Source organism: Choristoneura fumiferana, chromosome 10 (assembly GCF_025370935.1).
Source record: "Choristoneura fumiferana chromosome 10, NRCan_CFum_1, whole genome shotgun sequence".
Taxonomy (NCBI): Eukaryota; Metazoa; Arthropoda; class Insecta; order Lepidoptera; family Tortricidae; genus Choristoneura; species Choristoneura fumiferana.
In genome coordinates this window covers 14,585,029-14,600,319 of record NC_133481.1, presented here as the reverse complement: position 1 = coordinate 14,600,319, position 15,291 = coordinate 14,585,029, and the positions used below count along the sequence as shown (strand labels likewise).

The following is a 15,291-nucleotide window of genomic DNA, read 5'->3' as shown; positions in this document are numbered from 1 at the left end:
ACCTCCCTCTGCTAGGCACGGGCACATTCTTCCTCTCGGAAAAAGGGTTGGGCTGTAGTTCCCACGCAGACCTAGCGCGGATTGGGAACGTTTTTAGGCTATTATTTTTGCATATCGCTATGCTGACAATATTCTCGTTAATTACTTTTGTTAGCGAAATATAAATTTTTTTTTTACTAAATTTATTATGTTAACAAGCTAATAAGAACCGTAGCTGGCCAAATATCTTACAGTCAAATGTATCGGGCGTATGTTAGTGTTGTCACCAGGAATCTGCTCGAAGTCCAGTCCCTCTATTGGTGTGATGATGCCTAGGTTTGGGTCGATAGAGAAATTATTCTTATAATCCCCTCCCACTATGGAGTACTCTATGTGGCTGTTCTTTGTACCTGTAAGGACAAAAAATGGTAGGATTATTTTTTTGATAATATGTATTGACATACATCAAAGGTGGCGGAACAAATTTGTATGGTACGTTGCTGTAAAACGAAAAAGTACAAAAGTAGCAGTAGTAGTAGTAGCTACTTTTGATGCTGACCGTACTTAGAAAAGTAAGACAGTTACAAAGGTAAAGAAAACAAAGCTGAGCTTTGTTAAAAATCGTTTATAATTATAAACATAATGGAAGACTAATTATATAATTATTTTAGCCTTATAATTTGTATCTTGACATTTAAATTTTACATTCATTATTTTTACTGATTTTGTTAATTTTATGAAATTGTATTTTACGTGTTGTCCTAGCAACAGAGCCTGTGAAACCTATAATATTTAAGACCTATTTTGAACACCATGTTTTTATGTAAAATAGAGTATGTGATTTGATTTGAAACGTTTTAAGAGTTAAACTTTGAGTGGATGAGAGGAGCATTCAGTTCAAGAAAAAAAAAAGAAATAGTCAAATCATACAGGGAGTGTAAGCGCGGACTGGACTATTCAAGTTTAATTAAATGAAAAACCTCACTCAATGCACCATACAAGATTTAGTTAACTTATTAATTAAAACAAAAGGATAAATTTCACTGATGAGATGAGTCTGTTTAAGTACATTCAATGTCACCTAATTTGAACCGTGTCACCGCGGCATTGAAATTAAGATAAAATCAGAGAGTAACATTACAAAATACTGCAATTACATAGCTCACACCATATCCGTTACAGTAAAACCTAACATATACACAATAAGTTAAGGTTTATTTTAAGTTTGGTTTCAAGTTTGTGTTCCTTGCTTCCATGTGAGTAGAAAAAAAGCTGTCAGCCAGTGTTTATTGAACGAGTGAAGCGAGGTTTTTGGTGTTTAGCGGTGTGAATTTGATTGACGATAAATCGGAACCTCCCGAAATTCGGGACATGAATAATTGTATTTTCGAACAGATACAACCTAGGACTCTTCAAGGCTAGAGTGAATAGGCTTTTACTGAACCAATGATCTTTCGCCTCATCTGCACTTTTTATCAGTTTTATGTGAAAAAAATGTAATAAGAAAAGTTATGAGTTAGTAGCAGTGGTTTGATGTGACCTCTCAAGCAGAGGGACGTGGGTTTGAGCCCGGTGAACTATTTAGTTCAGGGCGAAACAACCAGTTTAAACATAATTGCACTGCACGGAACATCTACCAAAACAGTAAAACTAAAACTAAAGTAACTTCAATTTAAACTCACCATTCAAATCAATGTCTCTAGCTTCCAAAACCAAAGGGTTCTCAAACTGTATTTCATTCTCCAGCAGTCTAGCTTCATATTTGTTCGCCAGAAACATCGGCGCGTTGTCATTCACGTCATCTATGTTGATGATAAGTTGGGCGGTATTACGGTTGCCTTTGCCGAGGTCGTCCCTTGCTTCCACAGTGAGGTAGTGACGGGAGATGAGTTCGCGGTCGAAGCTGTCACCGCCGGCCACTTTTACGGTTATAACGCCCGATATCGGGTTGAGGTATAACCTGAAATGGATGAGGTTGCTGTGTGAAATTTTGTTTCAAGTATTACAGTTTGAGATGAGTTGGCTTCTTACTGAAGGGTCAATCAACTTTTAAGTATACCTATATTATTCTGTCCCGTAACATGGGAGACATGAGTGATAAAGATAAACTTTCTTAGAAAAATGTTTGCAATGTATACTACTAGCATGCTTAGATGAGCCATTAAGGAATTGCCTTAACTTTTAGTGTAATATTAATAGGTTTACTGTAATAAGCGTGCATAGGGTCAATTCCAGGGCAGGCAGCGCTAGTTTACGGCACCAAGCAGCCACCCCCCACAGCAGGGTACGCAGCTACCCTGGAATTTACTCAATGCACACCTACCACATTGTGTAATTCCGACGACTGGATGGATGGCCAAGTGGTTAGAGAACCTGACTACGAAGCTTGAGGTCCCAGGTTGAATGTTTGTTCTTGGGTCTTGGATGTTTAATATGTATTTAAGTACTATGTATTTATATATACAAGTATGTTTATCTGTTGCCTAGTATCCATAATACAAGCTTTGCTTAGTTTGGGACTAGGTCAATTGGTGTCAAGTGTCCCATGATATTGATTTAATTATTATTTATTTAATTTATAATAACTTGAGGCAGAATAATGTTCGTTTACAATACTAGGACTCACAGGTTGGCAATTCCGCCGCCTAGTCCGGTGTACCGGATGCCGCGGGTGCCGAAGTTGTCTGAGTCCTGGTCTAGTGCCTGCACCCAGGCCACGGTTGTACCAACACCACAGTTTTCCGGCACAGACACCGTGTATAATGCCTCCGTGAATTCCGGAAAATTGTCGTTCTCATCCTTTATATGGACTGTTATTGGCACCACGCTGAAATCATAAGACAACGACAACGTGGTGCTAGTAATGTCGGTATATCTGTCGGCGGCCGATCGTAAAATCCGCCAGATCACGAAATTCCTAGGCATATCGTGAAACGCCGCCATTTCATGATATGCCTAAACGTTGGCCAGGCATATCACGATGTGCCTGAGAAATAATACGGCAGATCGATTAGAGCAACGCATTCGTCGATATTCCTAGCTCTATACCGGGCACATCGTAAAATAGTTTCTTTTTTGGCCACTGGTGGCGCTGCGTATGCAATGGCGGCCGTGACCAGCTGACCGGTCGTGTTTGTTTAGCGCGTGAAAAATGTCGGCGTCGCAACAAAATGATCCTTAAACCGAAACTAGTGATTGAATTCAAAATAGAAGTGCAAAAGAAGCTTTTGAACATCAGCTCCGTTCTTTTTATGTGAATCAAACGGATTATGTGCACAATATGAAAAAACCATGGACGTCTGCCAGTATTTAAGAGGTTAGTATTTTGTTGATAAATAATAAAGTATTCACTAGTTGTTATTTATTTATATAGAAAATTAGGTACGACGAGCGAAGCGAGGAGTGGTTAGTATTAATTGTGATCACGACGCACGAGCCGAGCGAGCGAAGCGAGCGTGCCGCGGCAGCGGCCAGTGAAGTGCCAGAACCGATATGGCGGCGTTTCATGATATGCCTAGGAATTTCATGATCTGCCTAAACTGGCCAAATCATGAAATGGCGGCGCTTCATGATATGCCTAGAAATTTTATGATCTGCCTAAACGTCACTAGGCAAATCGCTAAACGGTGAGTTTTTGAACGATATGGCGGATGTCCCTTAGCCAATTCATGAAATGGCGGCATTTCACGATATGCCTAGGAATTTCGTGATCTGGCGGATTTTACGATCGGCCGCCGACATATCGATCACTCGTAGTCGGTTGTAGTTACGAAATGCAACGCAACTGGCACATTTCTCGCACTAAGTGAATAAGGCTTAAGAAATGCTGAAAATATTAAATTAAAATAATTGACTACAGAAACGTGTCCATTCCAAAATCAAATTATCAATTTGAACTAATGTGTGTCATAACAAGTGCATGGGACAATATTTATAACCGTTTAGGGGAAGTATGGTTGAACATGTTTATGTACAGAAAAGAGCAAATTGAGCATGTTGTCTTAATATTGTTTAGTGGGTTTATACCGCGTCTGGAATTATATTCTTAATTCAAATTTACCTGATTTTAGGATTATTCGTGACGATTTCCTTGGCAATCAGACTGAAATTCATTACAGTAACTTTTTCATAGTCCAAGAACGATGGGTCATTCACCCGGATCAGGAAGGAAGCCTCGTTGATTCCTTTGAACGGCGTCACGTCAAAGATGCCATTGTCACCTTGTAGGAACAGCTCGAAGGTACCATTTTTACCCTGAACCAAAAGTTTAATAGGTTACACTATGAATCGAAAAGAAGGAGCGTATTTAACGTAGGTCCAAGGGGGCCATGGATCAAGGCGGCAGGGGGGGCTGCGAGGGGGGGGGGAGGGGTGAAACCTAATGCAGTTTTTTTATTTTCTTTAATGAAATACTTTATTGTCACTTAATGGGGCGGCAAAGCTAACAGACCCGGGCCGTCAAATCTTTAAATATGCCACTACTGAAAAATTAACCCTGAAGCATATTTGCCGAGAGTTGATATAAATATCACGGATGATATTGCAGTATTGCAGTATTTCTATTTCTCGGAATAGCGACTGTCGCTTAACTATCGCAAACTGTATGTCGGGCGTCGCTTGATACCTGAACTGACCTACGTGGTACCAAGCATGTAGTTTTTGTCAAACGCGCAGCCGGGCGCCCGAGTGGACGTGGCGGCAATATTGCTATTTAGTTTTGGAATGCGCTTCTAGTGTGTTGTTTGAATGATCACGTGTTGTTCTTTCTTCAAGAAGAAGAAAAGAAGAATAAGAATAAGAAGAAGAAGAAGAGGGATAGTTATTATAAGAGTTGGGATGTTTGGTGGCAATTTTGAACAGAGTGCAGTGGAGCCGTTATTATAGATATTTTTACGAATGAATGAATGATGCGTAAGAATTTGAACAAAAAGTATGTTGTTTAAATTGTCATGGAATGAAATGTCTTGTATAATAGTAGAGAATATTAAAAAGAAAATAAACATGTGTCTTTTGAAATTTTGAAAAAATATGTAGAGTAAACATGATGCCCTTATAAATCAAACAATGCCTGATGCCAAAAAATACGCTACCCCATAAAGTAAGTTTCATTTCATTTCAATAGCTACTTAAAATTTACTTTAATAATTGCCACCATTTAGCTTACAAAAAAAATAACAAGTAAGTACATTACTTTTTACAAACATATGTATTAGACATTTAATAACAATTAATTTCACCATACGATGTTAATTGTTAATCAACTGTTAGTTCATACATTTTGACAGCTGAATGTATGAACTAATGTCCATTAACATTTACCATTGTATGGTAAAATTGGTACTAATTAACCTATATTGGCAGTGAGGTATTAGAGTAAACCAACAGGTCTTTGAAATATAAATTCCGGTAGGAATTCCCAACACATCTATCTGAACTATGACATGGAACAAGTAGCAATTGGAATGAAAGTTTCAAAATCTTGTATGTTAGGATGAAAAAAAAGGTGATTGTTAGCTTTAGAAAGTGGAAAACTGTTAATTCGAACGTGAATGTGAGTGGAAATAGTTAACGCCAAATTTTACATAAGTTAAGTTTTTCCATTCAGTCATGCATTAAATTATAAAAAATACATCATGATGACTCCTCTGCATTACTTGTCCAAAAATGCCACAAGAATCCTAACCCTAATTATTATATAAATATAATATAATAATTATGGTTGGGATTCTCGTGGCATAATTACTACTACTAATCATTATATTATAAATATAATAATTATCCCTGATGCTAGGTAATTTATTGAATTTGAGTATTATTTGTGAACAACCATTTTGTCCAGGTTCATCTGCAGTATGACTATTTGCTGCTTGATCATTTAAAAATGCTTATCTTCATTACTTATAGTAAAGTTTTATGTATGATAATAAGATAAAGTTTCATGTTTAGGATTTTAATTTCATACCTGATCATAATCAAAAACTTCTGGCACAGCGTCCTGGAGGAAAGTTATGGGGGTGTTCTGCTGGGCGTTTTCCAACACTTCTCCAACATACTTCTCGCTGCGGAATCGCGGTGACTCATCATTAACATCTGTGACAATGACTGTAACTTCCGTAGTGGCACTTGGCATTGGAGAGACCATGCGGGACTCCTCTGTTGCCTAAAGGTCATAGTTAAAATGAATCATAAATTTTAAGAAACGCAATTTGTACTTGACAAAAATTTCACAATTGATTGTCTGATCAAAAGTGGTGCATGCTGTAACAGTAATAATCTAATGAGGTGAGGTGGCTTGGTCGTCTAGACAGGTCAGGTGTAGTAGTACTGTGCAGCGCAGAGCCACATCTCCATAACACTAGCTAGCAGGCCCCGACATGTTTAACTTTTAACGTGTGTTGGGATTACGCCAATTGAGGTCAATTAGAGCCACACAAAGAATTACTATTAGAAATGTCCAGATAAATCAGTGTTTCCTAAACATTTTGCAGTCACGGATCACTTTCACAATTTAATAATTCCACGGACCCCTGTCAAAAATATTTTTGCCCGTAATAAATATTTTTACAGACTGACCTACACAGGACCCCCGACACACATGCTACGGACCCCTAGGGGGTCCGTGAACCACGCTTTAAGAAACCCCGATATAAATGAATGTGAGTAATTAGCCCACAATTCGTGCAGAAGCAATACATACCAATATCTCCAATATATAAGCTCCATTGCTGTTTTTAGGGTCTTCTCGATCAAGCTGGCTGACCGTGTAGACAATGCCTGAACTACTGTCAATGTCAAAGTGCTCTTCTCCACCTGATATGATGCTATAAGAGATGCGGTTGTTGATGCCTCGATCTCCATCAATGGCCCGCACTAAAATAATTAGATTAGATTGTTAAGACAGTGAGGATTTTACGACAGGTGAAATATTGCTAGAAGGCACTAGTATTAAGAGGTCCGTTTGATGATTGTGTCGCGCTTGTGATTGGTTAAATAACTAAATGGGCCAATCGCAAGCAAGACTGAAATGTTGAACAGACCTACTATACTAATGCCATCTAGAGATATTTAATTTGACGAAAACCTTCATTAGAAGAAACTATTGTACTTATTTTCTAATATTGTGTGTACTGTGTACTATATATTATCACTGATAAGATTTTCATAAAATCTGTCTCACTCTAAACTCACTTCATAAAAAAAACAAATATCAAGGTACAGCGCTGAGTAAAAAAAAAACTCAGGAACTATAAACTCCTTATATTTTTTAAGGATTTTATTTCAATTTTGTTGCAATTAACACCATTATTTGGATGTTTAATATGTATTTAAGTAAGTATTTTCATTGATATATAAAGATTACAATAAATAAATTAAAACTAGATTAAAATTAAATAAACAACTACAATAGTCCTAAAAATGGCCCCTACGGCATGTGTATTTCCTTGCTGGATTGTAAGATAGATGCGTTGAGCGAGAAAGCTGCCAGCTCTTCGGTCTCCTGTGGTATCTCCGAGTCTCTTTGATAAGTTTTTAAAGAGACCTCAGAGCGCCAGGGCTCCACAGACAATTATTTTATGTAGAAGTTTGCCTTGCTATTGTGATGGTAGAAAAAAAATAAAGCGTAAACTGTAGGTACCTACCTTGTAAAACAGATGTTCCGATTTCAGCATCCTCGCTTATCCTGGTGACAGGGCTGGCCACCACAAACTCCGGAGGCTGGTCTTCCACATCCTGGACCTTCACTAGTATCGCCGCAGTGCCAGTGTTCACTCTACCCTGGTTCGCGCGGTCAACCGCTAACACCCTTAGTTGGTACAGCGATTTACGTTCGTAATCAAGGGTTTTAGTTAGACGGATAACACCTTTTCCATTCACCGTTTGAATGGCGAAGTTCTCTACGTCTCCGTCTAGTTCTTGTAAGTGGTATAACACCTAGAAGATTCCAAATTAATTTAACAATACTTAACAAGTTTCAAGTCAGTAAACTATAATAACATTCATAAATTTGGAAGTGGAAATGACAGTGACAGTTCTTTGCTTGCTCTGACTTTTTAAAGACGTTCTTCCAAAGTCAACAAGCCATAGAAAAATTACATTGACAAGTTGAAAAAAAATCAGTGAAATTCTTACTTGTCCATAAGCCCCTTCGTCTAAATCGGTCGCTTCTACCGTAGTAAGTATTCCTGGAGAAGCATCTTCTTTTACAGTGATTGCGGAGGGATATGGTTTAAAGATAGGTTCATTGTCGTTTACATCTTCGACTAACAACAAAAAACTTTGGGTGATATAATTTCCTTCTCCTAAATGGCCGTCAGTAAGCGTTAGGACGAACGAATATTCATCACGAATCTGAAATAATTAAAATATTATATACTAAAGAAATAAAGACTTCTTTTGATGTTCATCGAACTTACAACGGCAATGGCAACATTCGGTCGAAAAAAAGCGGGAAGAGCCATCAAATAAATAAAAAAAAATACTAAATTTAATGGCTATCAAAAAGAAAATGGCCAGTTATGCTTATAATAAAACATATAATGTAAACTATTTATATTCTAGTTTTTAATTGCCTTTGTAGATTGTTATTCACTCATACATTACGCAAATAGAAAAGTAATTATGTAGTCACTCAATCTTTTTATTTCACTAAGCGGCTTTAACTTTATAAACCACTATTAATATCAAAAAGCCTTTATTGCTGAGAAGGGATTATTTACAATATTTGCTTTAATAAGTTAGTCACTTTCAGCGTGTCCTTGTGACACAAAGGCCTCCTCCAGTTCTTTCCAATTGTTTCTTTGTCTTGCTAATCTTGCCCATAACGGTCCTGCAACTTTTTTCAGGTCATCTGCCCATCTTTTTCTTTGACGGCCTCTTTTTCTTTTCGCATTATAGCGTGGAGTCCAGTCTGTAATCAATGTCGACCATTTTTCTCCCTTATCTCGCATCATATGACCGGTCCATTTCCACTTCAGCATCCTTGTCTTTTTGTTGACATCCTCGACCCTGGTTATCTTTCTTATATCAATTGCTCGCTTTCTGTGCCGCAGGTTGTAACCTAGCATGCTTCTCTCCATTCCTCTCTGACAGCTCACTAGTTTTTGGAATGCTTTTTGCGTGCAAGCCCAAGTCTGACAGCCGTAAGTTATAATTGGTAGAATACATGTATTGTAAAGCTTCCTTTTGATCCCCACACTGTACCTTTTGCCCTTCATTACATCCTTCAGTGACCAGAATCTTTTCCAAGCGTTTGTTATTCTTTTTTCTATTTCTGATTCCATTTGATCACTGAAAGATACAATCTGACCCAGATACACGTAGGAATCGACATATTCAATGTGTATATTATCTACCGCTATGGTGACCTTGGCTCGGTTGGACATCGCCTTGGTTTTGGTTTTATTCAGGGTAAGCCCAGCCTCTTTACTCTTTGTTGCCAGCTCTTGCAGCATCAGTTGTAGGGTTTCTGGATTATCGGTAATCAGTACCAGGTCATCAGCAAAACGTAGGTGGTTTAGGTTGGATCCATTGATATTTATTCCCGAGTTGTCCCAATTCATTTCTCTGATTATTTCCTCAAGCACTGCTGAAAAAAGCTTAGGTGAAAGTGGGTCACCCTGTCTTACTCCTCTCTTTATTGGAAGTAACTCCCCTAGAGTTTCCATTTTCACTTGGGCAGAGTTGTTTGTATAGATGGATTTTATAATTCTTATGTATTTTTGTTCAACACCCTGCCTTGCCAGTGCCTTCCATATGCTAGAGTGGTGTATGGAGTCAAACGCCTTATTATAGTCGACAAATGCTATATACAAAGTGAGGCCATACTCTTGGCATTTCTCAATCAGTTGTTTTAGTACATGAATATGATCTATCGTACAGTATCCCGATCTGAAACCTGCTTGTTCCCTGGGTTGTTGTTCATCCAGTGTTTTGGCGATACGATTGAGTATTATTTTAGAAAACACTTTGTATATGTTCGACATGAGGCTAATGGGTCGATAGTTGTTGATGTCATCTTTATCTCCTTTCTTGTGGATTAGTGTAATAGTGCTTGTTAACCACTGTGTAGGTATGTATTCCGAGTCAAGGATTTTATTATATAGGGCTGTCAATCTAGTCAGTGTTTCTGGTAGCGATGACTTCAGTGCTTCGTTCAGGATACCATCAGGCCCGGGAGCTTTGTTGTTTTTTAGTGATAGTATTGCATGTTCAACTTCCCATTCAAGGATTGGTGGTATTGGGTCATTGTTGTTTCTTGGGAGATTGAGTGTCTGCTCTTCTATACTTTCAGAAGAGTAAAGATTTTTGTAGAAACTTGTTGCTACTTCCAATATTGATTTCCTTAAGTAAGGAGATTAGTAAAATGATAAAAAAGGATCGAAGTAAAGCGAAAGAAAACTGCATCAACTTTCATGTTGCTAGAACAGGAGGAATAAAGAAGGCCTTGAAAGAACTAAAAGAATACAAAACATGGGTTCCAAAAATGAAACGGAAGAACAGCAACACATGTGAAACTAATTAATATAACTAAATGCAAATCAAAAACAAAACGTGTTAAGCAATTGGACTTACTTATAAAAATACAAACCTCTCTATCTAATTCCTTAACTAAATAAATATTAGCTTCGTTGGTTGTAATGGCCTCTATTCTTAAAATATTACTACCGAGTTGATCTCGTATTCCAAATTTTAGTTCATCTCCGTCAGGATCAATGCCCCTGAGCCGGTATATTAAACTACCTGAAATTAAAACAATAACGGTTAGTATAATTTATTATTACTTAGGCTTTTAGTTTCATAATAATTTGCATGTGGTATACATGTACATTAAGTACTTTAGCTTTTATCCGATCCCGCAATCAAGATTTTTATCATGTTAGGTACATATTATGTACTGTACTTAGTACCTTACTAAAATAAGATTGATTGTAAAATTCGATTTCGACTCTACCTAAAGAGAACTTTGTAAAAATAGGTATTTGAGAATTGAAGTGACTTAAGAAGCATTTAGAAAGTATAGTAGGTACCTAAAGTCACTTCACATTTACACCCAAATTGACCAAACAATGCTCAAATTTTTTTATGGGTAAGTATTTAAAACGTGTGAAAATCCAAAGGGCTTTTTGTCGAGCAGACACGAAAATTACCAGCAAAAAGTAACTTAATAAGTGTGACCGTTGACATGTACCTACCTAAGACCTAAGTAAGCATCGAATAGGCAATGTTTTAATGCGATTAATTTATAGGATTAGCTTAGGTGTCGCCAACAGTTTCTATAGCGTAAGGATTAACCCCGTATCGACGTTACTTGCGATTACCTACTTTAGTCCGACTAAACCAGCAGGGCTACTACGAAACTCGAAGTTCGTATCGTACCGTCCCTCTCGCTCTTGTATTAAATAGTATAAGTGTCAGAGGGACCGCACGACACGAACTTCGAGTTTCGTAGTAGCCCTGCAGCAACGCATAATAAAACGGACCGTCACTATGGTTTCACACATGACTAATCGTTGGGGTGCAGAGGGGTTTCCCTATGTTTTGTTTCTGTCGTCTTGGCAACACCACGATTACCCGATGCAATATCCGGCTGCCAGTACCGCACGGGTGCATTTAAAACCGTTTGAAGCACGTTTGAAGTTGGAAGTTCAAAACTTTTTAATAGATCTTCGTACAGTCACCAGCACCAATATCTGACACAACAAGCGTGCATAAATATCTGATACGACTCTATTTCTAGGGCCGGAAGGACGCGTCAGATATTTTTGCTCGCTCCGCTGTGGCAGATATTAATGCTGGTGACTGTACATGTACATTTTAGTTTTACGAGTCTGTAGAATCAGTTTTTACTATGGGAAAATATAGAAAATATACGTTACTGTAAAATAACAAAGTAGAAAAGTATGCAGCTACTTTTGATGCTGACCGTACATATTCGCTCTATATTAATAGTAGTTTTGAAAGAAAATTCGCAGTACCCTATCAAAGTATTTATTAGAATTTGAATCTTCTAGCTTAGACAGAAAAACTGCTAATTGAGTGAACTTTCCTTTAATTTCAACCGATGATGTACGGACACACTGTACAAAGCCAACACAATAGCTTTATTTATTACAATAGTAATTGTTTACAGGCCGATACGATCTTGCCAGTTCAAAAAGTGTAACATACATAGCATTTGTATTGTGAAAAACTAATAGACGCCTCACACCTCGTCTCGGTTTCTATTCAACAAAGGTAAGGTGATGCTGTAGCGATGCGAAAACCTTATTTATCTACCCCCATATAGTAAATCCTCAATTATGCATTCAAAAACCATAGGTAATGACCAGCATTACGACATTGGATTCTATTATGAACACGGCTGTATCGTAATGAGATTTCATACATCATTACAGCACGGGGGGGGGGGGGCACGAGCAATGCAGGCCATTCTCAATGGTTCATGAACAAATGATAGAGGATTTAATATATGGATATAGATAAAATATTGTATGCCACTGTACTACGTAATTAGGCCTTAAAACATAAACCCACACTCTTGTTTTAAGGACCCCTACTACGATACAGTTGCATAAAATACTATTGTTTGTCACTGTATCTTAGCTGCGCACTGGACACCAGAGGGCTGCGGGGCGGGCAGCGGCAGCGACCCTGCGAGCGTGTCCTCTGTTCATAGCGTGTGCTGCCAGGCCCTATTCTACGAAGTGCAAATTGGTCCCGCTGACGCTTATATTATTTAATACGAGAGGAAAAGGGACGGTACGATACGAACTGAGATTTTTGAATTTCGTAGTAGACCCCAGGCAACCAATGTGGAGCAAGAGTCTCGGCCGCGTGATGAACAGATATCACGCTCGTTGCTCCGCTGCCCGCTCGCGTCCAGTCCGCGGCCTTACTGGCAACGCGTTGCTACGCGTTACGTGAAAGAGTAGGGTGAGATTTTCTTCGAGTCGAATCTCTCGACTTTTGAGTTTTCAGTTAGTCATATTGGCTACCTCAATATTGTCTGAGAAGAGAAACCTGAGAAGTTGTACCTACCTCGTTTTACTTAACAGTTTTGTTTTATTTAAAACTGATTAGCGGTTGATCTCTCTCTCACCTGATTGCGGTTGCGGATAGTATACGACGTAGGAAGATGTTGCTCAATGGCCTAGTACCTAACATCCTATTCAGTCGGGTCTCCAATAGCCTTAAATTATAATTATTCAGAAAAACAGACCTACTTTCCTTTATTATAACTAACGCAGGAGTACTATTGCTTTGAGCAACGTTGAGAAAAAATACCTGCGTGTAGCGATTGCCACGAAGTTTATACACGCTATAAGCACTAAAAGTTCTACTCACCAACAGGAGTATCAGCGCCTTCTTTTAGCCTCACCACAATCTCCGACTGTCCTTCTATAAGGAACCTTGGCGGGCGGTTGGCTGCGACCATAGACGCCAACGCCAGCCAGACGCCAATCCATTTTAACCTGACCCTGTTCGAGTAATCAGAACGCATTTTCAAGCTCGATCATCTCAGAGAGTATATCCTTGCCCTTGTGGTAGTTCGCATTTTCTCCTGTATTTTCCTGGAACGTGGGAACGCAGGTAGAAAGTGTTGTCACCTCACGCTTGACTCAGAAAGATTTAATCTGCTTTACGTGCCAATGCTTACCTGTGAAAGAGACAAGCCTGTTAGCACTTTGATAATACAATTGTATTGTATGTACATCACATTCGTTGAACGTCAAAATAGATCGTAGAGCGTTTTTACAAGCTTTTATTTAACTTGCCCTGTTTGTTTATTTATTCATTTAATTGTTTGTCTGGGTCAAATTTTGTAAGCTAAATTTGTAAGCTATATTATCATCACTACTTAAGGGTCATAAATCATTAATGATTGTGTAGATAGTACGAATTTTGATGGAAAAATATATACATATAATTTCAATTTAATTTGCATCGTCATGCAACTTGGCGGTCTTTCCTATACGATGTTAAATACAAACGTCAACAACAGTTTAATCAAGAACAAGACAACAGTTTAAAAACAAATTTTCTGTTATTATTATTTTTCAAACACAAACCATTATACTTTCATTACCACGTGTCACAAATTCAATGATCGTTAACCCAGCTCCGTCCTGTCAAGTGGGTTATCTCGCAAGAATTAGCGCGTGTCTGGGCCTCGCTAAGCATCCATGTCTCATTGTTTTGTTTTGTAACGTTAGCACATGGTAAGAAATAGTGACACGAAGCTGGACGTTTTAAGAACAGCAGGGCTACTACGAAACTCGAAACTCAAAGTTCGTGTCGTGTGGTCCCTCTCGCTCTCGTATTAAATAGTATAAGTGTCAGAGGGACCACACGACACGAACTTCGAGTTTCGAGAGCCTTGCAGTTTAGATTAGACTAGCAAGAAAAATCGTGCAGGTTGAATTACATTGCGATTCCATAAAGCGAACGAATGTAGTGGTCAATTGAGCGCCGCAATGTATGTAACTTGCGCGATTTTATTCCATAAACTTAATATTATTTTATTCACATGAAAAATCCTAATTAATTCCATGTGCTTTTTGTTATTTCTAACTAATATTTTCTTAAATTTTCAAAGTTCAAAGTAATAACTGTCTGTATGTCTGCTTTTCTGTCTGATTGACTGTTACACTCTTCAAGCTTAAACCTTTTATACTCTATTTGTTGTAACATGATTCAAATGACACATGATGATTAGGTATGTAACTTTATAAGGCGGTAACTAATTTTTTATTTTTCTCAACAGATATAATGCTGAGTGACAAATTTTCCACCATCTATACGCTAGTCTACTACAGATTATACACATGTTTCAATCAAGAAATAACATCAGATTTCGACGATGATTTTTCAAATGAAAAATAAATATTGAAATAAAGTGAATTTTGATGAAAAAAGTGATTAGACATCTAGTTAAAAGACACGAATTATAGATAAATGTTTTATTGATTCGATCCAGTGGGTGTTTATACAAGAATTTTGGTGAAATCGGTTTGTTACACTTTTAATAAATTGGATAGGCATAACGTATACTGAGTGTACAATCATTCTACAGCTCTAACTATTCACTATGGCTCATATCACATCATTAGTCATTGGAGTTGGAGGGTACTCCAACCCCATCCAAGTTCTTTCATTCATCATCAGCCACGGGTCAGACGCCTGTTACAGTAACTGTTAAGTGTTAATCCGCTGTTTCATAACTAATCGTAACATTTTATAGTTTTTCTATAGAAGATGGGAAAAACGGCGGAAGCCGACCGCCGAGTCGAATTAAAATGTCTAAAAAAAGAT

The 15,291-nt window shown here is 38.0% G+C and overlaps 1 protein-coding gene across 2 annotated transcripts in view; it reads right to left on the bottom strand.

Moving 5' to 3' along the window:
* Positions 1-15,291, bottom strand: part of Cad88C (cadherin 88C) — a 47,943-nt gene that overhangs the window by 18,426 nt on the left and 14,226 nt on the right. Inside the window, exons 2-11 of one of the 2 annotated variants that reach the window (XM_074093611.1) lie at positions 13,324-13,636; positions 10,568-10,719; positions 8,110-8,328; positions 7,620-7,911; positions 6,677-6,849; positions 5,942-6,139; positions 4,040-4,233; positions 2,606-2,806; positions 1,662-1,939; positions 232-389 (exon numbers count right to left, since the gene is read on the bottom strand). In XM_074093611.1, the coding sequence (XP_073949712.1) occupies positions 232-389; positions 1,662-1,939; positions 2,606-2,806; positions 4,040-4,233; positions 5,942-6,139; positions 6,677-6,849; positions 7,620-7,911; positions 8,110-8,328; positions 10,568-10,719; positions 13,324-13,480 (2,022 nt within the window). In that variant the 5' untranslated portion in view covers positions 13,481-13,636. The remainder of the gene's footprint in view (positions 1-231; positions 390-1,661; positions 1,940-2,605; positions 2,807-4,039; positions 4,234-5,941; positions 6,140-6,676; positions 6,850-7,619; positions 7,912-8,109; positions 8,329-10,567; positions 10,720-13,323; positions 13,637-15,291) is intronic. The other variant, XM_074093612.1, reaches the window with a different exon arrangement.